This window comes from Pseudoliparis swirei, chromosome 15 (genome assembly GCF_029220125.1).
Source record: "Pseudoliparis swirei isolate HS2019 ecotype Mariana Trench chromosome 15, NWPU_hadal_v1, whole genome shotgun sequence".
Lineage (NCBI taxonomy): Eukaryota > Metazoa > Chordata > Actinopteri > Perciformes > Liparidae > Pseudoliparis > Pseudoliparis swirei.
The window spans coordinates 76,490-104,105 of record NC_079402.1 but is presented as its reverse complement, the minus strand read 5'-3'; the positions used below and the strand labels follow the sequence as shown (position 1 = coordinate 104,105).

The following is a 27,616-nucleotide window of genomic DNA, read 5'->3' as shown; positions in this document are numbered from 1 at the left end:
CCTGCCCCCTTGTCGGGCTTTCCGCCCCTGTCTTGGTCCCCCCTGCCTCCCCTTTCCCGCCTGGTTTTTTGGGGGCCCGGGTCTGGCCTCCCCAAAGGCAACAGGGGCCCTGTGCCCCCAGGTGCCTCCCCTGGGTTGCTTGCCCGCCAAGGCAACTTTTAAATGTGCAACTGCCAATGTGCCCCCAAAAGGGGCCAGCAGGGGGGCCAAGGGGTCCGTCTAAAGCCTGGCTGCCGAAAGGGCACGCCAAGGCCAGAAAGGGGCCGGGGCCCCCCAAGGTTTTTACACGAAATTTCAACCCGCCCAGTGTGGGGAAAAGGGCAAAAAAGGGGGGAATGGACAGAAAGGAAATGCAAAAGGGGGCCAAAAACGAGGAAAGGGAACAAAAAAATAGGGCAGGGGAACGCAAGGGTAACAGAAACAGAATGGCAAACATGAAAGAAAGGAACATAAAAAAGGGGCAAGGGGAATTGAAAAAACAGAATTGAAAAACATAAGGAACATGAATGGCAAAGCAGAAGGAAAATGAACAGAATTGAACGGGAAACAGCAAAGGCAAGAAGGAAAAAAGGGCAAGGAAACATGGGTAAACCAAGAAATTGGGGAACATGCAAAAGCGGGGAAACATGAAGGAAACTTTCAAGGTCAACAGAAATGAAAAGGGAAAAGGGGAAAGGGAACAGAAGGAACTGAAAAGCAGGGCAAAGAAAGGGGAAAGGGGAAAAGGGCAAACCTGGGGGGGAAAAAAATGAAAAGGAACATGAAGGAAAGGGGCAAAAAATTTTAAAAATCAAGCGGGGGCCCCCCCCTTTTTTTCCCCCCTTTTTTTTCCCCCCCCCCTTTTTTTCCCCCTTTTTTTTTGGGGCCCTTCCCGGGGGGAAAAGGGGGGGCGGGCGGGGAAAAAACACAAAAAAAAAGGGCCTGCAAATTTAGCGGAAAAAACCCATGCCCCCTGGCCCCCAGGGCCCGCCCCTGCCTGCTGGCCTGGGCCCCCGGCTGGGGGTTTCGGCTGGGGGGGGAAAGGAAACGGGCCAGGGCGGGGGCCTGAAAAATTGGAAGGGAAAAGGGCCGGGCTAAAGGGGGGGGCCCCCGGGCCCGGGGAACGGGGAAACCCCCGGGCCATTGCAAATGTTGTCCTGTCTCAGAAAGGAAAAATGTTTTAACCCCCAAAAAACTCCCGTCGGCCTTTAAAACCCGAAGGTCCCGCGGTGTCCCCGGGAAACTTTCTCACCCCTGTGAAAATGTTTTTTACCGAAAGGTTCAACATGAAAAGGGTTTTAAGAAGGCAAAAAGGGAACATGAAGGCAACAGAAGCAAAAAAGGGCAAAAAAAAATGAAAAGGGAAATGGGGAAATGTTTAACGGGAATGGCAAACGCCAAAAAATGAAACATAATGGCAACATGAAGAAGGGTTAACAAAGGTAAAAAACATGAAAGAATAAAGGGAAACATGAAAAGGGAAAAAGAAATTGGAAAACTGAATGGCAAAGAAAGGCAAACTGGGGGCCAAAACCAAGGTAACAGAAACAAAGGAACATGAAATGAACAGAACATGGAACAGAAACCCGGCAGGGCCTTTAACAGGGGGAAAAATTTAACAGAAATTTTTAAAAAAGGGAAAAAGGCAAAGCAGGGGCCATGACGCTTTTGGCAAAAGAAAGGAAAACATGAAGGGAATTGGGAACAGGGAACAAATGGCAAAGCAGGGAAAGGAACATGAAAGGCAAAGACAGCAAGGAACAGAGGGAAATGAAAACAACAGAAAATTGAACAGAAAATGAAATGAACAAAAACCGAATGGCAAAGCAGCTGAACTTTTAAAAAAAAAAAAGGGGGGGTAACGGGGAAACAAAGGAACACGCAGGGAAAACAAAAAAGGGGGGAAAAAAAGGGGAAAAATAAAGGGGAATGGAAAAGGGGGGAAAAAAGGGAACAGAACATGAAATGGGGGGAAACAGAAAGGGAACATGAATGGAAAGGGAAAAACGAAGGGGAAAATGTCTACATCGCCAATGTGTCAACATGTTCACATCGCCAATGTGTCAACATGTCAGCGTGTCAATGTGTCAACATGTCAATGTGTCAACATGTCTACACGTCAATGTGTCAACACGTCAGCGTGTCAACATGTCAATGTGTCAACATGTCAATATGTCTACACGTCAATGTGTCAACACGTCAGCGTGTCAACATGTCAATGTGTCAACACGTCAGCGTGTCAATGTGTCAACATGTCAATGTGTCAACATGTCAATGTGTCAACATGTCTACACGTCAATGTGTCAACATGTCATATCGTCAATGTGTCAACATGTCAATGTCACGTCAATGTGTCAACATGTCTACACGTCAACATGTCAATGTCAACATGTCAATGTGTCAACACGTCAATGTGTCAACATGTCAACACGCCAATGTGTCAACATGTCAAATGTCAACGTCAATGTGTCAACACGTCAATGTGTCAACATGTCAACATGTCAATGTGTCAATGTCAATGTCAACATGTCAACATGTCTACACGTCAATGTGTCAACATGTCAATGTGTCTACACGTCAATGTGTCAACATGTCTACACGTCAATGTGTCAACATGTCTACACGTCAATGTGTCAACATGTCAGCGTGTCAATGTGTAAACATGTCAATGTGTCAACACGTCAATGTGTCAACATGTCTACACGTCAATGTGTCAACATGTCAACATGTCTACACGTCAATGTGTCAACACGTCAGCGTGTCAACATGTCAATGTGTCAACATGTCTACACGTCAATGTGTCAACATGTCTACACGTCAATGTGTCAACATGTCAATGTGTCAACATGTCTATCGCCAATGTGTCAACATGTCAGCGTGTCAACGCGTCAATGTGTAAACATGTCAATGTCAACATGTCTACACGTCAATGTGTCAACATGTCAGCGTGTCAACATGTCAATGTGTCAACACGTCAATGTGTCAACATGTCAGCGTGTCAACATGTCAATGTGTCTACACGTCAATGTGTCAACATGTCAATGTGTCTACACGTCAATGTGTCAACATGTCTACACGTCAATGTGTCAACATGTCTACACGTCAATGTGTCAACATGTCTACACGTCAATGTGTCAACATGTCAATGTGTCAACATGTCAACATGTCTACACGTCAATGTGTCAACATGTCAGCGTGTCAACATGTCTACACGTCAATGTGTCAACATGTCTACACGTCAATGTGTCAACATGTCAACACGTCAATGTGTCAACATGTCTACACGTCAATGTGTCAACATGTCAATGTGTCAACATGTCAACATGTCAATGTGTCAACACGTCAATGTCAACATGTCACGTGTCAACATGTCACGTCAACATGTCAATGTGTCAACATGTCAATGTGTCAACATGTCTACACGTCAATGTGTCAACACGTCAATGTGTCAACATGTCAATGTGTCAACATGTCTACACGTCAATGTGTCAACACGTCAGTGTGTCAATGTGTCAACATGTCAATATGTCTACACGTCAATGTGTCAACACGTCAATGTGTCAACATGTCTACACGTCAATGTGTCAACATGTCAACACGTCAATGTGTCAACACGTCAGCGTGTCAACATGTCAATGTGTCAACATGTCTACACGTCAATGTGTCAACATGTCAATGTGTCTACACGTCAATGTGTCAACATGTCAATGTGTCAACATGTCTACACGTCAATGTGTCAACATGTCAATGTGTCAACATGTCAACATGTCAATGTGTCAACATGTCAATGTGTCTACACGTCAATGTGTCAACACGTCAGCGTGTCAACATGTCAATGTGTCAACATGTCTACACGTCAATGTGTCAACACGTCAGCGTGTCAATGTGTCAACATGTCAATATGTCTACACGTCAATGTGTCAACATGTCAATGTGTCAACATGTCTACACGTCAATGTGTCAACATGTCTACACGTCAATGTGTCAACATGTCTACACGTCAATGTGTCAACATGTCTACACGTCAATGTGTCAACACGTCAGCGTGTCAACATGTCAATGTGTTGTCAACATGTCTACACGTCAATGTGTCAACATGTCAATGTGTCAACATGTCAATGTGTCAACATGTCTACACGTCAATGTGTCAACATGTCAATGTGTCAACATGTCTACACGTCAATGTGTCAACATGTCAATGTGTCTACACGTCAATGTGTCAACATGTCTACACGTCAATGTGTCAACGTGTCAACATGTCAATGTGTCAACATGTCAACATGTCAATGTGTCAACATGTCAATATGTCTACACGTCAATGTGTCAACATGTCTACACGTCAATGTGTCAACATGTCAACATGTCTACACGTCAATGTGTCAACATGTCTACACGTCAATGTGTCAACATGTCAATGTCAACATGTCAATGTGTCAACATGTCAATATGTCTACACGTCAATGTGTCAACATGTCAATGTGTCAACATGTCTACACGTCAATGTGTCAACATGTCTACACGTCAATGTGTCAACACGTCAATGTGTCAACATGTCAGCGTGTCAACACGTCAATGTGTCAACACGTCAATGTGTCAACATGTCAACACGTCAATGTGTCAACATGTCAGCGTCAACATGTCAATGTGTCAACATGTCTACACGTCAATGTGTCAACATGTCAACATGTCAATGTGTCAACATGTCTACGTCAATGTGTCAACATGTCAACATGTCAATGTGTCAACATGTCTACACGTCAATGTGTCAACATGTCTACACGTCAATGTGTCAACATGTCTACACGTCAATGTGTCAACACGTCAGCGTGTCAACATGTCAATGTGTCAACATGTCAATATGTCTACACGTCAATGTGTCAACATGTCAATGTGTCAACATGTCTACACGTCAATGTGTCAACATGTCTACACGTCAATGTGTCAACATGTCTACACGTCAATGTGTCAACATGTCTACACGTCAATGTGTCAACATGTCAATGTGTCAACACGTCAATGTGTCAACACATCAGCGTGTCAATGTGTCAACATGTCTACACGTCAATGTGTCAACACGTCAGTGTGTCAATGTGTCAACATGTCAATGTGTCAACATGTCAATGTGTCAACATGTCTACACGTCAATGTGTCAACACGTCAATGTGTCAACATGTCAACATGTGTCAACATGTCTACACGTCAATGTGTCAACACGTCAATGTGTCAACATGTCTACACGTCAATGTGTCAACACGTCAGCGTGTCAACATGTCAATGTGTCAACACGTCAATGTGTCAACATGTCAACATGTCGTGTCAATACGTCAACATCAATGTGTCAACATGTCAACACGTCAATGTGTCAACATGTCTACACGTCAATGTGTCAACATGTCAATGTGTCAACATGTCAACACGTCAATGTGTCAACGTGTCAACATGTCTACACGTCAATGTGTCAACATGTCTACACGTCAATGTGTCAACATGTCAATATGTCTACACGTCAATGTGTCAACATGTCAATATGTCTACACGTCAATGTGTCAACATGTCAGCGTGTCAACATGTCAATGTGTCTACACGTCAGCGTGTCAACGTGTAAACATGTCAGCGTGTCAACATGTCAATGTGTCAACACGTCAATGTGTCAACATGTCAACATGTCAATGTGTCAACATGTCTACACGTCAATGTGTCAACACGTCAGCGTGTCAATGTGTCAACATGTCAATATGTCTACACGTCAATGTGTCAACATGTCAATACATCAATGTGTCAACATGTCAATGTGTCAACATGTCAATGTGTCAACACGTCAATGTGTCAACATGTCTACACGTCAATGTGTCAACACGTCAGCGTGTCAACATGTCAACATGTCTACACGTCAATGTGTCAACATGTCAATGTGTCTACACGTCAATGTGTCAACATGTCAGCGTGTCAACATGTCAATGTGTCAACATGTCAATATGTCTACACGTCAATGTGTCAACATGTCAACATGTCTACACGTCAATGTGTCAACACGTCAGCGTGTCAACATGTCAATGTGTCAACATGTCAATGTGTCAATATGTCAGCGTGTCAACATGTCAATGTGTCAACATGTCAATGTATCAACATGTCTACACGTCAATGTGTCAACATGTCAACACGTCAATGTGTCAACACGTCAGCGTGTCAATGTGTCAACATGTCAGCGTGTCAACATGTCAATGTGTCAACACGTCAATGTGTCAACATGTCAGCGTGTCATGTCAATGTGTCAACATGTCAATGTGTCAACATGTCTACACGTCAATGTGTCAACACGTCAGCGTGTCAACATGTCAATGTGTCAATGTGTAAGCGTGTCAATGTGTAAACATGTCAATGTGTCAACATGTCAATGTGTCAACACGTCAATGTGTCAACACGTCAGCGTGTCAACATGTCAATGTGTCAACATGTCTACACGTCAATGTGTCAACATGTCAATGTGTCAACATGTCTACACGTCAATGTGTCAACATGTCTACACGTCAATGTGTCAACATGTCAGCGTGTCAACATGTCAATGTGTCAACATGTCAACATGTCAATGTGTCAACATGTCTACACGTCAATGTGTCAACATGTCAATGTGTCAACATGTCTACACGTCAATGTGTCAACATGTCTACACGTCAATGTGTCAACATGTCAATGTGTCAACATGTCTACACGTCAATGTGTCAACATGTCAATGTGTCAACATGTCAACACGTCAATGTGTCAACATGTCTACACGTCAATGTGTCAACACGTCAGCGTGTCAACATGTCAATGTGTCAACATGTCTACACGTCAATGTGTCAACATGTCAGCGTGTCAATGTGTCAACATGTCAATGTGTCAACATGTCTACACGTCAATGTGTCAACACGTTGTCAACATGTCAATGTGTCAACACGTCAGCGTGTCAACATGTCAACGTGTCAACATGTCTACACGTCAATGTGTCAACATGTCAACACGTCAATGTGTCAACATGTCAACACGTCAATGTGTCAACATGTCAGCGTGTCAACATGTCAGCGTGTCAATGTGTCTACACGTCAATGTGTCAACATGTCTACACGTCAATGTGTCAACATGTCTACACGTCAATGTGTCAACATGTCTACACGTCAATGTGTCAACATGTCTACACGTCAATGTGTCAACATGTCAACATGTCTACACGTCAATGTGTCAACACGTCAGCGTGTCAACATGTCAACATGTCAATATGTCTACACGTCAATGTGTCAACATGTCAGTGTCAACATGTCAATGTGTCAACATGTCTACACGTCAATGTGTCAACACGTCAGCGTGTCAACATGTCAATGTGTCAACATGTCAATATGTCTACACGTCAATGTGTCAACATGTCTACACGTCAATGTGTCAACATGTCAATGTGTCAACATGTCAATGTGTCAACATGTCAATGTGTCAATGTGTCAACATGTCAACATCGTCAATGTGTCAACATGTCAACATGTCAATGTGTCAACATGTCAGCGTGTCAATGTGTCAACATGTCAATGTGTCAACATGTCAATGTGTCAACATGTCTACACGTCAATGTGTCAACATGTCAATGTGTCAACATGTCTACACGTCAATGTGTCAACATGTCTACACGTCAATGTGTCAACATGTCTACACGTCAATGTGTCAACACGTCAGCGTGTCAATGTGTCAACATGTCAATATGTCTACACGTCAATGTGTCAACATGTCAATGTGTCAACATGTCTACACGTCAATGTGTCAACATGTCAGCGTGTCAATGTGTAAACATGTCAATGTGTCAACATGTCAATGTGTCAACATGTCTACACGTCAATGTGTCAACATGTCAGCGTGTCAATGTGTAAACATGTCAATGTGTCAACATGTCAATGTGTCAACGTGTCAACACGTCAATGTGTCAACACGTCAGCGTGTCAACATGTCAATGTGTCAACATGTCTACACGTCAATGTGTCAACATGTCAATGTGTCAACATGTCAACATGTCAATGTGTCAACATGTCTACACGTCAATGTGTCAACATGTCAACACGTCAATGTGTCAACATGTCAATGTGTCAACATGTCAATGTCAACACGTCAATGTGTCAACATGTCAATGTCTACACGTCAATGTGTCAACATGTCAATGTGTCAACATGTCAATGTGTCAACATGTCAACACGTCAATGTGTCAACATGTCTACACGTCAATGTGTCAACATGTCAATGTGTCAACATGTCAATATGTCTACACGTCAATGTGTCAACATGTCAACACGTCAACATGTCAACACGTCAACGTGTCAACATGTCTACACGTCAATGTGTCAACATGTCTACACGTCAATGTGTCAACACGTCAGCGTGTCAACATGTCAATGTGTCAACATGTCTACACGTCAATGTGTCAACATGTCATTGTGTCAACACGTCAGCGTGTCAACATGTCTACACGTCAATGTGTCAACATGTCTACACGTCAATGTGTCAACATGTCAACACGTCAATGTGTCAACATGTCAACACGTCAATGTGTCAACATGTCTACACGTCAATGTGTCAACATGTCAATGTGTCAACATGTCAACATGTCAATATGTCTACACGTCAATGTGTCAACATGTCAGCGTGTCAATGTGTCAACATGTCAATGTGTCAACATGTCTACACGTCAATGTGTCAACATGTCTACACGTCAATGTGTCAACACGTCAGCGTGTCAACATGTCAATATGTCTACACGTCAATGTGTCAACATGTCAGCGTGTCAATGTGTAAACATGTCAATGTGTCAACATGTCAATGTGTCAATATGTCAGCGTGTCAACATGTCAATGTGTCAACATGTCAATGTATCAACATGTCAATGTCTACACGTCAATGTGTCAACATGTCAGCGTGTCAATGTGTCTACACGTCAGCGTGTCAATGTGTCTACACGTCAGCGTGTCAATGTGTCAACATGTCAGCGTGTCAACACGTCAATGTGTCAACATGTCAGCGTGTCAATGTGTCAACATGTCAATGTGTCAACATGTCTACACGTCAATGTGTCAACATGTCAATGTGTCAACATGTCACGTCAATGTGTCAACATGTCTACACGTCAATGTGTCAACACGTCAGCGTGTCAACATGTCAATGTGTCAACATGTCAATATGTCTACACGTCAATGTGTCAACATGTCAACATGTCTACACGTCAATGTGTCAACACGTCAGCGTGTCAACATGTCAATGTGTCAACATGTCTACACGTCAATGTGTCAACACGTCAATGTGTCAACATGTCTACACGTCAATGTGTCAACACGTCAGCGTGTCAACATGTCAATGTGTCAACATGTCAATGTGTCTACACGTCAATGTGTCAACATGTCTACACGTCAATGTGTCAACATGTCTACACGTCAATGTGTCAACACGTCAGCGTGTCAACATGTCAATGTCAATATGTCTACACGTCAATGTGTCAACATGTCAACATGTCAATGTGTCAACATGTCAATGTGTCAACGTCACGACAATGTGTCAACATGTCTACACGCCAATGTGTCAACATGTCAATGTGTCAATGTGTCAACATGTCTACCGTCAATGTGTCAACATGTCTACATCGCCAATGTGTCAACACGTCATGTCATGTGTCAACATGTCAATGTGTCAACATGTCTACACGTCAATGTGTCAACATGTCTACACGTCAATGTGTCAACATGTCAGCGTGTCAACATGTCAATGTGTCAACACAGCGTGTCAACATGTCAATGTGTCTACACGTCAATGTGTCAACATGTCTACGTGTCAATGTGTCAACATGTCAATGTGTCAACATGTCAATGTGTCAACACGTCAGCGTGTCAACATGTCAATATGTCTACACGTCAATGTGTCAACATGTCTACACGTCAATGTGTCAACATGTCTACACGTCAATGTGTCAACATGTCTACACGTCAATGTGTCAACATGTCAACACGTCAATGTGTCAACATGTCTACACGTCAATGTGTCAACACGTCAATGTGTCAACATGTCAACATGTCTACACGTCAATGTGTCAACACGTCAGCGTGTCAACATGTCAATGTGTCAACATGTCAATATGTCTACACGTCAATGTGTCAACATGTCAGCGTGTCAATGTGTAAACATGTCAATGTGTCAACATGTCAATGTGTCAACATGTCTACACGTCAATGTGTCAACATGTCTACACGTCAATGTGTCAACACGTCAGCGTGTCAACATGTCAATGTGTCAACATGTCTACACGTCAATGTGTCAACATGTCAATGTGTCTACACGTCAATGTGTCAACATGTCGTGTCAACATGTCACACGCCAATGTGTCAACACGTCAATGTGTCAACATGTCAATATGTCAACACGTCAATGTGTCAACACGTCAGCGTGTCAACATGTCAATATGTCTACACGTCAATGTGTCAACATGTCTACACGTCAATGTGTCAACATGTCAGCGTGTCAATGTGTCAACACGTCAGCGTGTCAACATGTCTACACGTCAATGTGTCAACACGTCAGCGTGTCAATGTGTCAACATGTCAATATGTCTACACGTCAATGTGTCAACATGTCAATGTGTCAACATGTCAATGTCAACACGTCAGCGTGTCAACATGTCAATATGTCTACACGTCAATGTGTCAACATGTCAATGTGTCAACATGTCTACACGTCAATGTGTCAACATGTCAATGTGTCTACACGTCAATGTGTCAACATGTCTACACGTCAATGTGTCAACATGTCAACACGTCAATGTGTCAACACGTCAGCGTGTCAACATGTCAACGTGTCAACATGTCTACACGTCAATGTGTCAACATGTCAACACGTCAATGTGTCAACATGTCTACACGTCAATGTGTCAACATGTCAACATGTCTACACGTCAATGTGTCAACATGTCAATGTGTCAACATGTCAGCGTGTCAATGTGTCAACATGTCAGCGTGTCAATGTGTCTACACGTCAGCGTGTCAATGTGTCAACATGTCAGCGTGTCAATGTGTAAACATGTCAATGTGTCAACATGTCAATGTGTCAACACGTCAATGTGTCAACACGTCAGCGTGTCAACATGTCAATGTGTCAACATGTCTACACGTCAATGTGTCAACATGTCAATGTGTCAACATGTCAATGTGTCAACATGTCTACACGTCAATGTGTCAACACGTCAATGTGTCAACATGTCAATGTGTCAACATGTCTACACGTCAATGTGTCAACATGTCAGCGTGTCAATGTGTCTACACGTCAGCGTGTCAATGTGTCTACACGTCAACGTGTAAACATGTCAATGTGTCAACATGTCAGCGTGTCAACATGTCAATGTGTCAACACGTCAATGTGTCAACATGTCAGCGTGTCAATGTGTCAACATGTCAATGTGTCAACATGTCTACACGTCAATGTGTCAACACGTCAGCGTGTCAACATGTCAATGTGTCAACATGTCAATATGTCTACACGTCAATGTGTCAACATGTCAATGTGTCAACATGTCTACACGTCAATGTGTCAACATGTCAATGTGTCAACATGTCTACACGTCAATGTGTCAACATGTCAATGTGTCAACATGTCAACATGTCAATGTGTCAACATGTCTACACGTCAATGTGTCAACATGTCAGCGTGTCAATGTGTCAACATGTCAATGTGTCAACATGTCTACACGTCAATGTGTCAACATGTCAGCGTGTCAATGTGTAAACATGTCAATGTGTCAACATGTCAATGTGTCAATATGTCAGCGTGTCAACATGTCAATGTGTCAGCGTGTCAACATGTCAATGTGTCAACATGTCAATGTATCAACATGTCAATGTGTCTACACGTCAATGTGTCAACACGTCAGCGTGTCAATGTGTCAACATGTCAGCGTGTCAATGTGTCAACATGTCAATGTGTCAACGTGTTAATATGTCAGCGTGTCAATATGTCAACATGTCAATGTGTCTACACGTCAATGTGTCAACACGTCAGCGTGTCAATATGTCAGCGTGTCAATATGTCAATGTGTCTACACGTCAATGTGTCAACATGTCAATGTGTCAACATGTCAACACATTTGTTTCATTCCTTCTGATCCTAAATACAGGAGCTCCTGGTGTCTGAGCTGCTTCTTCTCCTTCTCTTCCTTCTCCTTCTTCTTCTCTTCCTCCTTCTCCTTCCTTCTCCTCCTCCTTCTTCTCCTCCTCCTCCTCCTTCTTCTTCTTCTTCTCCTTCCTCTTGTTCTTCTCCTCCTCCTTCTTGGTAAACTGCAGGATGGCTTGAGCTAAGAATTAAATGCAACTTTATTTCAATATTAAATACATTGTATTAAATAACTTAAACTCGCTGCTGACGGTGAAAAGTAAAAAAATATTTTTAAACAACTTTTTCACTGTTTTTGTGAATTATAAAACAAGTAAAATTCTGCACACACACACACACACACTCAGTCTCTTGGGGCTCCTCAGCCCACCCCCCCCCCAGTCTATGACAGTGGAGGAGGTGTTTTCCCCCGCCTCCTCCTGTCCTCGGCCCTGTCTCGGCCTCGGCTCCTGTCCTCGGCCCTGTCCGGCCCTGTCCTCGGCCCTGTCCCTCGGCCCTGTCCTCTCGGCCCTGTCCGGCCCTGTCCTCGGCCCTGTCCCGGCCCTGTCCCTGCCCTGTCCTCGGCCCTGCTCCGGCCCTGTCCTCGGCGCCCTGTCCCCTGCCCATCCGGCCCTGTCTCGGCCCTGTCTCGGCCCTGTCCCTCGGCCCTGTCCTCCTCGGCCCTGTCCTCGGCCCTGTCTCTGGCCCTGTCCTCGGCTCGGCCCCCTCGGCCCTGTCCCCCTGCCCCTCGGCCCTGTCCCCTCGGCTCCTGTCCTCTCGGCTCCTGTCCCCTCGGCTCCTGTCCTCTCGGCTCCTGTCCCCTCGGCTCCTGTCCTCTCGGCTCCTGTCCTCTCGGCTCCTGTCCCCTCGGCTCCTGTCCCCTCGGTGCCGCTCTGGAGGAACTTGCGCAGGTCTTTGAGTGCCGGCCTGAGCATCTGGACCAGGGCCAACAGGGCGGCCTGGGTGCCCTCCAGGGCCTGGGCCTGGCGCTCCTGGGCGAAGGCCTGCGCCTCCTGGGAGCGCCGCATCAGGAGCAGCAGCTCGTTCTGGCCCTCCAGGTGCTGGGCGATCTGCCGGATGTGCACGTTGGTGACGCGCTGCTCCTGCAGCAGGCGGGCCGAGTTCAGGGCGATGCGGCTCTTCAGCTCCTGAGGCTTGGCCTGAGGGGGGGGGGGCGACGCCGAGGAGGACGCCAGCATCTCCGCCGGGGCCTCGACGGCCGCCGCCACGGAGGGGGCGGAGTCGCTGACGGTGGTGGTGCAGTACTCCACCACGCCACCATCCTCCAGCGTGTGATAGGTGGTTTCTGCTGGAGACAGGAGAACATGAGACAGGAGAACATGAGGACAGGAGAACATGAGACATGAGGACAGGAGAACATGAGACATGAGACAGGAGAACATGAGGACAGGAGAACATGAGACAGGAGAACATGAGACATGAGAACATGAGACAGGAGCGCATGAGACAGGAGAACATGAGACATGAGGACAGGAGAGCATGAGACAGGAGAACATGAGACAGGAGAACATGAGACATGAGGACAGGAGAACATGAGACATGAGGACAGGAGAACATGAGAGAGGAGAACATGAGACAGGAGAACATGAGACATGAGGACAGGAGAACATGAGGACAGGAGAGCATGAGACAGGAGAACATGAGACAGGAGAACATGAGACAGGAGAGCATGAGAAAGGAGAACATGAGACAGGAGAGCATGAGACAGGAGAACATGAGACAGGAGAGCATGAGACAGCAGAGCATGAGACATGAGAACATGAGACAGGAGAGCAGGAGAACATGAGACAGGAGAACATGAGACATGAGGACAGGAGAACATCAGACAGGAGAACATGAGACAGGAGAACATGAGACATGAGGACAGGAGAACATGAGACAGGAGAGCATGAGACATGAGGACAGGAGGACAGGAGAGCATGAGACAGGAGAACATGAGACAGGAGAGCATGAGACAGGAGAACATGAGACAGGAGAGCATGAGAAAGGAGAACATGAGACAGGAGAGCATGAGAAAGGAGAACATGAGACAGGAGAGCATGAGACAGGAGAGCATGAGACAGGAGAGAATGAGACAGGAGAACATGAGACAGGAGAACATGAGACAGGAGAGCATGAGACAGGAGAACATGAGACAGGAGAACATGAGACATGAGGACAGGAGAACATGAGACAGGAGAACATGAGACAGGAGAGCATGAGACAGGAGAACATGAGACAGGAGAACATGAGACAGGAGAACATGAGACAGGAGAGCATGAGACAGGAGAACATGAGACAGGAGAACATGAGACAGGAGAGCAGGAGAACATGAGACAGGAGAACATGAGACAGGAGAACATGAGACAGGAGAACATGAGACAGGAGAGCATGAGACAGGAGAACATGAGACAGGAGGACAGGAGAGCATGAGACAGGAGAACATGAGACAGGAGAGCAGGAGAGCATGAGACAGGAGAACATGAGACAGGAGAGCATGAGACAGGAGAACATGAGACAGGAGAACATGAGACATGAGGACAGGAGAACATGAGGACAGGAGAGCATGAGACAGGAGAACATGAGACAGGAGAGCATGAGACAGGAGAGCATGAGACAGGAGAACATGAGACAGGAGAGCATGAGACAGCAGAGCATGAGACATGAGAACATGAGACAGGAGAGCAGGAGAACATGAGACAGGAGAACATGAGACATGAGGACAGGAGAACATCAGACAGGAGAACATGAGACATGAGGACAGGAGAACATGAGACAGGAGAGCATGAGACATGAGGACAGGAGAACATGAGACATGAGGACAGGAGAGCATGAGACAGGAGAACATGAGACAGGAGAGCATGAGACAGGAGAACATGAGACAGGAGAACATGAGACAGGAGAACATGAGACAGGAGAGCATGAGAAAGGAGAACATGAGACAGGAGAGCATGAGAAAGGAGAACATGAGACAGGAGAGCATGAGACAGGAGAGAATGAGACAGGAGAACATGAGACAGGAGAACATGAGACAGGAGAACATGAGACATGAGGACAGGAGAACATGAGACAGGAGAACATGAGACATGAGGACAGGAGAACATGAGACAGGAGAACATGAGACAGGAGAGCATGAGACAGGAGAACATGAGACAGGAGAACATGAGACAGGAGAGCATGAGACAGGAGAACATGAGACAGGAGAGCATGAGACAGGAGAACATGAGACAGGAGAGCATGAGACAGGAGAACATGAGAGCATGAGACAGGAGAACATGAGACAGGAGAGCATGAGACAGGAGAACATGAGACATGAGGACAGGAGAACATGAGACATGAGGACAGGAGAACATGAGACAGGAGAGCATGAGACAGGAGAGCATGAGACAGGAGAACATGAGACAGGAGAGCATGAGACAGGAGAGCATGAGACAGGAGAGCATGAGACAGGAGAACATGAGACAGGAGAACATGAGACATGAGGACAGGAGAACATGAGACAGGAGAACATGAGACATGAGGACAGGAGAACATGAGACAGGAGAGCATGAGACATGAGGACAGGAGAGCATGAGACAGGAGAACATGAGACAGGAGAGCATGAGACAGGAGAACATGAGACAGGAGAGCATGAGACAGGAGAACATGAGACAGGAGAGCATGAGACAGGAGAGCATGAGACAGGAGAGCATGAGACAGGAGAACATGAGACAGGAGAACATGAGACAGGAGAGCATGAGACAGGAGAACATGAGACAGGAGAACATGAGACAGGAGAGCAGGAGAACATGAGACAGGAGAACATGAGACAGGAGAACATGAGACATGAGGACAGGAGAACATGAGACAGGAGAACATGAGACAGGAGAGCATGAGACAGGAGAACATGAGACAGGAGAACATGAGACAGGAGGACAGGAGAGCATGAGACAGGAGAGCAGGAGAGCATGAGACAGGAGAACATGAGACAGGAGAGCATGAGACAGGAGAACATGAGACAGGAGGACAGGAGAACATGAGACAGGAGAGCATGAGACAGGAGAACATGAGACATGAGGACAGGAGAACATGAGGACAGGAGAACATGAGACAGGAGAGCATGAGACAGGAGAACATGAGACAGGAGAGAATGAGACAGGAGAGCATGAGACAGGAGAACATGAGACAGGAGAGCATGAGACAGGAGAACATGAGAGCATGAGACAGGAGAACATGAGACAGGAGAGCATGAGACAGGAGAACATGAGACAGGAGAACATGAGACATGAGAACATGAGACAGGAGAACATGAGAACATGGGACAGGAGAGCATGAGACAGGAGAACATGAGAGCATGAGACAGGAGAGCATGAGACAGGAGAACATGAGACAGGACATGAGAGCATGAGACAGGAGAACATGAGACAGGAGAACATGAGACATGAGGACAGGAGAACATGAGACAGGAGAGCATGAGACAGGAGAACATGAGACAGGAGAGCATGAGACAGGAGAACATGAGACAGGAGAGCATGAGACAGGAGAACATGAGACAGGAGAGCATGAGACAGGAGAACATGAGACAGGAGAGCATGAGACAGGAGAGCATGAGACAGGAGAACATGAGACAGGAGAACATGAGACAGGAGAACATGAGAGCATGAGACAGGAGAACATGAGAGCATGAGACAGGAGAGCATGAGACAGGAGAGCATGAGACAGGAGAACATGAGACAGGAGAGCATGAGACATGAGAGCATGAGACAGGAGAGCATGAGACAGGAGAACATGAGAGCATGAGACAGGAGAACATGAGACAGGAGAACATGAGACAGGAGAACATGAGACAGGAGAGCAGGAGAACATGAGACAGGAGATATGAGACAGGAGAACATGAGTCATGAGAAAGGAGAACATGAGACAGTATAGCATGAGACAGGAGAACAGGAGGACAGGAGAGCATGAGACAGGAGAACATGAGACAGGAGAACATGAGACATGAGACAGGAGAACATGAGACAGGAGAACATGAGACAGGAGAGCATGAGACAGGAGAGCATGAGAAAGGAGAACATGAGACAGGAGAGCATGAGACAGGAGAGCATGAGACAGGAGAATGAGACAGGAGAACATGAGACAGGAGAGCATGAGACAGGAGAGCATGAGACAGGAGAGCATGAGACAGGAGAACATGAGACAGGAGGACAGGAGAACATGAGACAGGAGAACATGAGACAGGAGAGCATGAGACAGGAGAACATGAGACAGGAGAGCATGAGACAGGCGAGCATGAGACAGGAGAACATGAGACATGAGGACAGGAGAACATGAGACAGGAGAGCATGAGACATGAGGACAGGAGAACATGAGACAGGAGAGCATGAGACAGGAGAGCATGAGACAGGAGAGCATGAAACATGAGAGCATGAGACAGGAGAACATGAGACAGGAGAGCATGAGACAGGACAGAATGAGACAGGACAACATGAGACAGGAGAACATGAGACAGGAGAGCATGAGACAGGAGAACATGAGACATGAGAACATGAGAACATGAGAACATGGGACAGGAGAACATGAGAGCATGAGACAGGAGAACATGAGACATGAGAACATGAGACAGGAGGACATGAGACAGGAGAACATGAGAGCATGAGACAGGAGAACATGAGACAGGAGAACATGAGACATGAGAACATGAGACAGGAGAGCATGAGACAGGAGAACATGGGACAGGAGAGCATGAGACAGGAGAACATGAGAACATGAGACAGGAGAACATGAGACATGAGAATATGAGACAGGAGAGCATGAGACAGGAGAACATGAGACAGGAGAGCATGAGACATGAGAACATGAGAGCATGAGACAGGAGAACATGAGACAGGAGAACATGAGACAGGAGAGCATGAGACAGGAGAACATGAGACAGGAGAGCATGAGACAGGAGAGCATGAGACAGGAGAACATGAGGACAGGAGAACATGAGACAGGAGAGCATGAGACAGGAGAACATGAGACAGGAGAACATGAGAGCATGAGACAGGAGAGCATGAGACAGGAGAACATGAGACAGGAGAGCATGAGACAGGAGAACATGAGGACAGGAGAACATGAGACAGGAGAGCATGAGACAGGAGAACATGAGACAGGAGAACATGAGAGCATGAGACAGGAGAACATGAGAGCATGAGACAGGAGAACATGAGACAGAACATGAGACATGAGACAGGAGAGCATGAGACAGGAGAACATGAGAACATGAGACAGGAGGACATGAGACATGAGAACATGAGAGCATGAGAACATGAGACAGGAGAGCATGAGACAGGAGAACATGAGACAGGAGGACAGGAGAACATGAGACAGGAGAACATGAGACAGGAGAGCATGAGACAGGAGAGCATGAGACAGGAGAACATGAGACAGGAGAGCATGAGACAGGCGAGCATGAGACAGGAGAACATGAGACAGGAGAACATGAGACATGAGGACAGGAGAACATGAGACAGGAGAGCATGAGACAGGAGAACATGAGACATGAGGACAGGAGAACATGAGACAGGAGAGCATGAAACAGGAGAGCATGAGACAGGAGAGCATGAGACAGGACAGAATGAGACAGGAGAACATGAGACAGGAGAACATGAGACAGGAGAGCATGAGACAGGAGAACAGGAGAACATGAGACATGAGGACAGGAGAACATGAGACAGGAGCATGAGACAGGAGAACATGAGAACATGAGACAGGAGAACATGGGACAGGAGAACATGAGAGCATGAGACAGGAGAACATGAGACATGAGAACATGAGACAGGAGGACATGAGACAGGAGAACATGAGAGCATGAGACAGGAGAACATGAGACAGGAGAACATGAGACATGAGGACAGGAGAACATGAGACATGAGAGCATGAGACAGGAGAACATGGGACAGGAGAGCATGAGACAGGAGAACATGAGACAGGAGAGCATGAGACAGGAGAACATGAGACATGAGAACATGAGACAGGAGAGCATGAGACAGGAGAACATGAGACAGGAGAGCATGAGAGCATGAGACAGGAGAACATGAGACAGGAGAGCATGAGACAGGAGAACATGAGAACATGAGAGCATGAGACAGGAGAACATGAGAACATGAGAGCATGAGACAGGAGAACATGAGACAGGAGAACATGAGACAGGAGAGCATGAGACAGGAGAACATGAGACAGGAGAGCATGAGCCATGAGACATGAGAGCATGAGACAGGAGAGCATGAGACAGGAGAACATGAGACAGGAGAACATGAGACAGGAGAGCATGAGACAGGAGAACATGAGACATGAGGACAGGAGAACATGAGACAGGAGAACATGAGACAGGAGAACATGAGAGCATGAGACAGGAGAACATGAGACAGGAGAACATGAGACATGAGGACAGGAGAGCATGAGACAGGAGAACATGGGACAGGAGAGCATGAGACAGGAGAACATGAGACAGGAGAACATGAGAGCATGAGACAGGAGAACATGAGACAGGAGAACATGAGACATGAGGACAGGAGAACATGAGACAGGAGAGCATGAGACAGGAGAACATGGGACAGGAGAGCATGAGACAGGAGAACATGAGAGCATGAGACAGGAGAGCATGAGACAGGAGAACATGAGACATGAGAACATGAGACAGGAGAGCATGAGACAGGAGAACATGAGACAGGAGAGCATGAGACATGAGAGCATGAGACAGGAGAACATGAGACAGGAGAGCATGAGACAGGAGAACATGAGAACATGAGAGCATGAGACAGGAGAACATGAGAACATGAGAGCATGAGACAGGAGAACATGAGACAGGAGAACATGAGACAGGAGAGCATGAGACAGGAGAACATGAGACAGGAGAGCATGAGACATGAGAGCATGAGACAGGAGAGCACGAGACAGGAGAACATGAGACAGGAGAACATGAGACAGGAGAGCATGAGACAGGAGAACATGAGACATGAGGACAGGAGAACATGAGACAGGAGAGCATGAGACAGGAGAACATGAGAGCATGAGACAGGAGAACATGAGAGCATGAGACAGGAGAACATGAGACAGAACATGAGACATGAGAGCATGAGACAGGAGAGCATGAGACAGGAGGACATGAGACATGAGAACATGAGAGCATGAGACAGGAGAACATGAGACAGGAGGACATGAGACATGAGAGCATGAGACAGGAGAACATGAGACAGGAGAGCATGAGACAGGAGAACATGAGACATGAGGACAGGAGAACATGAGACAGGAGAACATGGGACAGGAGAACATGAGAACATGAGACAGGAGAGCATGAGACAGGAGAACATGAGACATGAGAACATGAGACATGAGAGCATGAGACAGGAGAACATGAGACAGGAGAGCATGAAACATGAGACCATGAGACAGGAGAGCATGAGACAGGAGAACATGAGACAGGAGAACATGAGACAGGAGAGCATGAGACAGGAGAGCATGAGACAGGAGAACATGAGACAGGAGAACATGAGACCGCTGCCTGCTGGGCCACGCCCACAGGAGAGGAGCGCTAGCTACATTGACGCTGGCTAACCCTGGCTAACACTAACCCAAACCTTAACCCTGGTTAACCCTAACCCTGGTTAACCCTAACCCTGGCTAACACTAACCCTGGCTAACCCTCACCCTGGCTAACACTAACCTTAACCCTGGTTAACCCTAACCCTGGCTAACCCTAACCTTAACCCTGGTTAACGCTAACCCTGGTTAACCTTAACCCTGGTTAACGCTAACCCTGGCTGTGCTCCTCATCTCTCCGTGTGGAGCTGCGAGTGACGTCATGGAGACGAGGGCTTACCATTGGCCGGCTTCACCTCCTCACACACGGAGCCGCCTGGCAGAGCTGCAAGAGCATCAACATGTATGTTCATATCAACATGTATGTTCATTATCAACATGTATGTTCTTTATCAACATGTATGTTCATTATCAACATGTTCATTATCAACATGTATGTTCATATCAACATGTATGTTATTATCAACATGTTCATTATCAACATGTATGTTCATTATCAACATGTATGTTCATTATCAACATGTATGTTCATTCTCAACATGTATATTCATTATCAACATGTATGTTCATTATCAACATGTATCAACATGTATGTTCATTATCAACATGTTCATTATCAACATGTATGTTCATATCAACATGTATGTTCATTATCAACATGTTCATTATCAACATGTATGTTCATATCAACATGTATGTTCATTATCAACATGTATGTTCATTATCAACATGTATGTTCATTATCAACATGTTCATTATCAACATGTATGTTCATTATCAACATGTTCATTATCAACATGTATGTTCATATCAACATGTATGTTCATTATCAACATGTATGTTCTTTATCAACATGTATGTTCTTTATCAACATGTATGTTCATTATTAACATGTATGTTCATTCTCAACATGTATATTCATTATCAACATGTATGTTCATTATCAACATGTATGTTCATATCAACATGTATGTTCATTATCAACATGTATGTTCATTAACATGTTCATTATCAACATGTATGTTCATTATCAACATGTATGTTCATTATCAACATCGTATGTTCATTATCAACATGTTCATTATCAACATGTATGTTCATTCTCAACATGTATATTCATTATCAACATGTATGTTCATTATCAACATGTATATTCATTATCAACATGTATGTTCATTATCAACATGTATGTTCATTATCAACATGTATGTTCATTATCAACATGTTCATTATCAACATGTATGTTCATTATCAACATGTTCATTATCAACATGTTCATTATCAACATGTATGTTCATGATCAACATGTTCATTATCAACATGTTCATTATCAACATGTATGTTCTTTATCAACATGTATGTTCATTATCAACATGTTCATTATCAACATGTATGTTCATTATCAACATGTATGTTCATTATCAACATGTTCATTATCAACATGTATGTTCATATCAACATGTATGTTAATTATCAACATGTATGTTCTTTATCAACATGTATGTTCTTTATCAACATGTATATTCATTATCAACATGTATGTTCATTCTCAACATGTATATTCATTATCAACATGTATGTTCATTATCAACATGTATGTTCATATCAACATGTATGTTCATTATCAACATGTATGTTCATTAACAACATGTTCATTATCAACATGTATGTTCATTATCAACATGTATGTTCATTATCAACATGTATGTTCATTATCAACATCGTATGTTCATTATCAACATGTTCATTATCAACATGTATGTTCATTCTCAACATGTATATTCATTATCAACATGTATGTTCATTATCAACATGTATATTCATTATCAACATGTATGTTCATTATCAACATGTATGTTCATATCAACATGTATGTTCATTATCAACATGTATGTTCATATCAACATGTATGTTCATTATCAACATGTTCATTATCAACATGTATGTTCATATCAACATGTATGTTCATTATCAACATGTATGTTCATTATCAACATGTTCATTATCAACATGTATGTTGATGATCAACATGTTCATTATCAACATGTTCATCATCAACATGTATGTTCTTTATCAACATGTATGTTCTTTATCAACATGTATGTTCATTATCAACATGTTCATTATCAACATGTATGTTCATTCTCAACATGTATATTCATTATCAACATGTATGTTCATATCAACATGTATGTTCATTATCAACATGTATGTTCATTATCAACATGTATGTTCATATCAACATGTATGTTCATTATCAACATGTTCATTATCAACATGTATGTTCATTATCAACATGTATGTTCATTCTCAACATGTATATTCATTATCAACATGTATGTTCATTATCAACATGTATGTTCATATCAACATGTATGTTATTATCAACATGTTCATTATCAACATGTATGTTCATTATCAACATGTATGTTCATTATCAACATGTTCATTATCAACATGTATGTTCATATCAACATGTATGTTCATTATCAACATGTATGTTCATTATCAACATGTTCATTATCAACATGTATGTTCATTATCAACATGTATGTTCATTATCAACATGTTCATTATCAACATGTATGTTCATTATCAACATGTATGTTCTTTATCAACATGTATGTTCTTTATCAACATGTATGTTCATTATCAACATGTATGTTCATTCTCAACATGTATATTCATTATCAACATGTATGTTCATTATCAACATGTATGTTCATATCAACATGTATGTTCATTATCAACATGTATGTTCATATCAACATGTATGTTCATTAACATGTTCATTATCAACATGTATGTTCATTATCAACATGTATGTTCATTATCAACATCGTATGTTCATTATCAACATGTATGTTCATTATCAACATGTATGTTCATTATCAACATGTATCAACATGTATATTCATTATCAACATGTATGTTCATTATCAACATGTATGTTCATATCAACATGTATGTTCATTATCAACATGTATGTTCATATCAACATGTATGTTCATTATCAACATGTTCATTATCAACATGTATGTTCATAACATGTATGTTCATATCAACATGTATGTTCATTATCAACATGTATGTTCATTATCAACATGTTCATTATCAACATGTATGTTCATTATCAACATGTATGTTCTTTATCAACATGTTCATTATCAACATGTTCATTATCAACATGTATATTCATTATCAACATGTATGTTCATATCAACATGTATGTTCATTATCAACATGTATGTTCATTATCAACATGTTCATTATCAACATGTATGTTCATTATCAACATGTATGTTCTTTATCAACATGTATGTTCATTATCAACATGTTCATTATCAACATGTATGTTCATTCTCAACATGTATATTCATTATCAACATGTATGTTCATTATCAACATGTTCATTATCAACATGTATGTTCATTATCAACATGTTCATTATCAACATGTATGTTCATTATCAACATGTTCATTATCAACATGTATGTTCATTATCAACATGTATGTTCATTCTCAACATGTTCATTATCAACATGTATGTTCATTCTCAACATGTATATTCATTATCAACATGTATGTTCATTATCAACATGTATCAACATGTATATTCATTATCAACATGTATGTTCTTTATCAACATGTATATTCATTTTCAACATGTGTGTTCATTATCAACATGTATGTTCTTTATCAACATGTATGTTCTTTATCAACTTGTATGTTCATTATCAACATGTATGTTCATTATCAACATGTGTATTCATTATCAACATGTATGTTCATTATCAACATGTATGTTCTTTGTCAACATGTATGTTCTTTATCAACATGTATGTTCATTATCAACATGTATGTTCTTTGTCAACATGTATGTTCTTTATCAACATGTATGTTCATAATCAACATGTATGTTCTTTATCAACATGTATGTTCTTTATCAACATGTATATTCATTTTCAACATGTGTGTTCATTATCAACATGTATGTTCTTTATTAACATGTATGTTCTTTATCAACTTGTATGTTCATTATCAACATGTATGTTCATTATCAACATGTATGTTCATTATCAACATGTATGTTTATCAACATGCGTGTGCAGTCTGGTCTCATTGGTTCTATCAAGTCTTGAAGTTACAGGAAGTAACGCAGCATCTTCTCCTCCTGGTCTTAATAACACATGTTCACGTCATCTTCTGCAGGTCCGGGATCCTTCTGCAGGACCAGGGTCCAGGACCCTTTTGCAGGACCAGGGTCCCCGCTCTAGGACCCCGGTCTGGAACCTCGTCTAGGGGCGCCCCCGCGGCAGCATGAGAGCCGCGGCGGTACTTACTCTCCGCCAGAGTGACGGTGGTGGTCACGGTCACCGGGAGGCTGAGCTCGGGGTCCGAGTCCCCCGCCGGCAGGCTGATGATGGTGGCCTCGCCCAGCAGGTTGCAGATGCGCTGCTGCATGGCGGTGAGGATCACGGGCACCGGGGTGCAGTCCGTGGCCGTGCCCTCGATGGCCGCGCGCGCCTGGGCCACCTTGCGCCGGACCTCGGTCTTCATGTCGGACCACTTCTTCTTGACCTCGGGCAGCTCGCGCGGGCAGGTGGTGACCGCGTTGACCTTCTTCAGGATGTCCAGCCACGCGCCGTTCTTGGCCATGTGCGTGACGCCCGCGTTGAAGTGGTTCACCAGAGTGTGCTTCTGCTTCTCGATCTCCTCCACTATGATCTCCACCTCGCGCTCCGAGAAATTCATTTTTCTCTTTTTCGCAATCGATGCCATTATTGCGGGAATTCCTCTTTTGTGGAAGTAATTGTGCGTATTGTACGCAAAATAGTAGATTTACTCAATTTCTGTGCGCAGCGTAATGGCTTCCAGAATCCGCTTCTTCTTCCTACTAGCAACGCTTACGTTAGCTGGACGGTAGCCCCGCCCACTGCAGCCGATTGGTGGAAGCCTCGCGGTCACGTGTTCCTCTCGGTGGCTATTGGCTGAATCACGTGTCAGTCTTCAAGGAGCTGAATCCACTCGTTCATCACAACCAGAAGCCTCTCCTCTTCGCCGCGGGACGTTTCTTCTTTCTCTTGTTTCTTTTGAACTCTTCTGTAGCGAAGAAGAACAGACGGTAAACACGTATGTTCATTATCAACATGTATGTTCATTATCAACATGTATGTTCATTTTCAACATGTATGTTCTTTATCAACATGTATGTTCTTTATCAACATGTATGTTCATTATCAACATGTATGTTTATTATCAACACGTATGTTCTTTATCAACATGTATATTCATTATCAACATGTATGTTTATTATCAACATGTATGTTCTTTAGCAACATGTATGTTCTTTAGCAACATGTATGTTCATTATCAACATGTATGTTCATTATCAACATGTTCATTATCAACATGTATGTTCTTTATCAACATGTATGTTCATTATCAACATGTATGTTCATTCTCAACATGTATATTCATTATCAACATGTATGTTCATTATCAACATGTATGTTCATATCAACATGTATGTTCATTATCTGTATGTTCATTATCAACATGTATGTTCATTATCAACATGTATGTTCTTTATCAACATGTATGTTCATTATCAACATGTTCATTATCAACATGTATGTTCATTCTCAACATGTATATTCATTATCAACATGTATGTTCATATCAACATGTATGTTATTATCAACATGTTCATTATCAACATGTATGTTCATTCTCAACATGTATGTTCATTATCAACATGTATCAACATGTATGTTCATTATCAACATGTATCAACATGTATGTTCATTATCAACATGTTCATTATCAACATGTATGTTCATTATCAACATGTTCATTTTCAACATGTATGTTCATTCTCAACATGTATGTTTATTATCAACACGTATGTTCTTTATCAACATGTATGTTTATTATCAACATGCATATTAATTATCAACATGTATGTTCTTTATCAACATGTATGTTCATTATCAACATGTATGTTTATTATCAACACGTATGTTCTTTATCAACATGTATATTCATTATCAACAGGTATGTTTATTATCAACATGTATGTTCTTTAGCAACATGTATGTTTATTATCAACATGTATGTTCATTATCAACATGTATGTTCTTTATCAACATTGTATGTTCATGATCAACATGTTCATTATCAACATGTATGTTCATTCTCAACATGTATATTCATTATCAACATGTATGTTCATTATCAACATGTTCATTATCAACATGTTCATTATCAACATGTATGTTCATTATCAACATGTATATTCATTATCAACATGTATGTTTATTATCAACATGTATGTTCTTTAGCAACATGTATGTTTATTATCAACATGTATGTTCATTATCAACATGTATGTTCTTTATCAACATTGTATGTTCATGATCAACATGTTCATTATCAACATGTATGTTCATTCTCAACATGTATATTCATTATCAACATGTTCATTATCAACATGTATGTTCATTATCAACATGTATGTTCATTATCAACATGTTCATTATCAACATGTATGTTCATTATCAACATGTTCATTATCAACATGTATGTTCATTATCAACATGTATATTCATTATCAACATGTTCATTATCAACATGTATGTTCATTATCAACATGTATGTTCATTCTCAACATGTATATTCATTATCAACATGTTCATTATCAACATGTTCATTATCAACATGTATGTTCATTATCAACATGTATGTTCATTATCAACATGTATATTCATTATCAACATGTGTAGCGGAGCGCTGAGGACATGAAGAACAAACAGACGTGAGTACGACCATAGACTGACCCGGCCTCTGGTCCTCAGGACGCAGCCTGTGACAACAACATGTCCACAAACACACAACTAAAGAAAGGAATGACAGAACTTCTAAATGCAATTAAAATCTA

General features: G+C 42.9%; 1 protein-coding gene across 1 annotated transcript; it reads right to left on the bottom strand.

Annotated features, from left to right (window-relative positions):
- Positions 1–929: 929 nt before the first annotated feature.
- Positions 930–27,616, bottom strand: naif1 (nuclear apoptosis inducing factor 1). The gene is made up of 5 exons (XM_056433107.1): positions 27,516–27,616; positions 25,020–25,779; positions 20,957–21,001; positions 12,863–13,426; positions 930–1,009 (listed from the first exon to the last, which is right to left on the bottom strand). Exons 2-5 carry the CDS (start codon positions 25,456–25,458, stop codon positions 930–932), a joined length of 1,128 nt encoding a protein of 375 aa, XP_056289082.1. The 5' UTR covers positions 25,459–25,779; positions 27,516–27,616.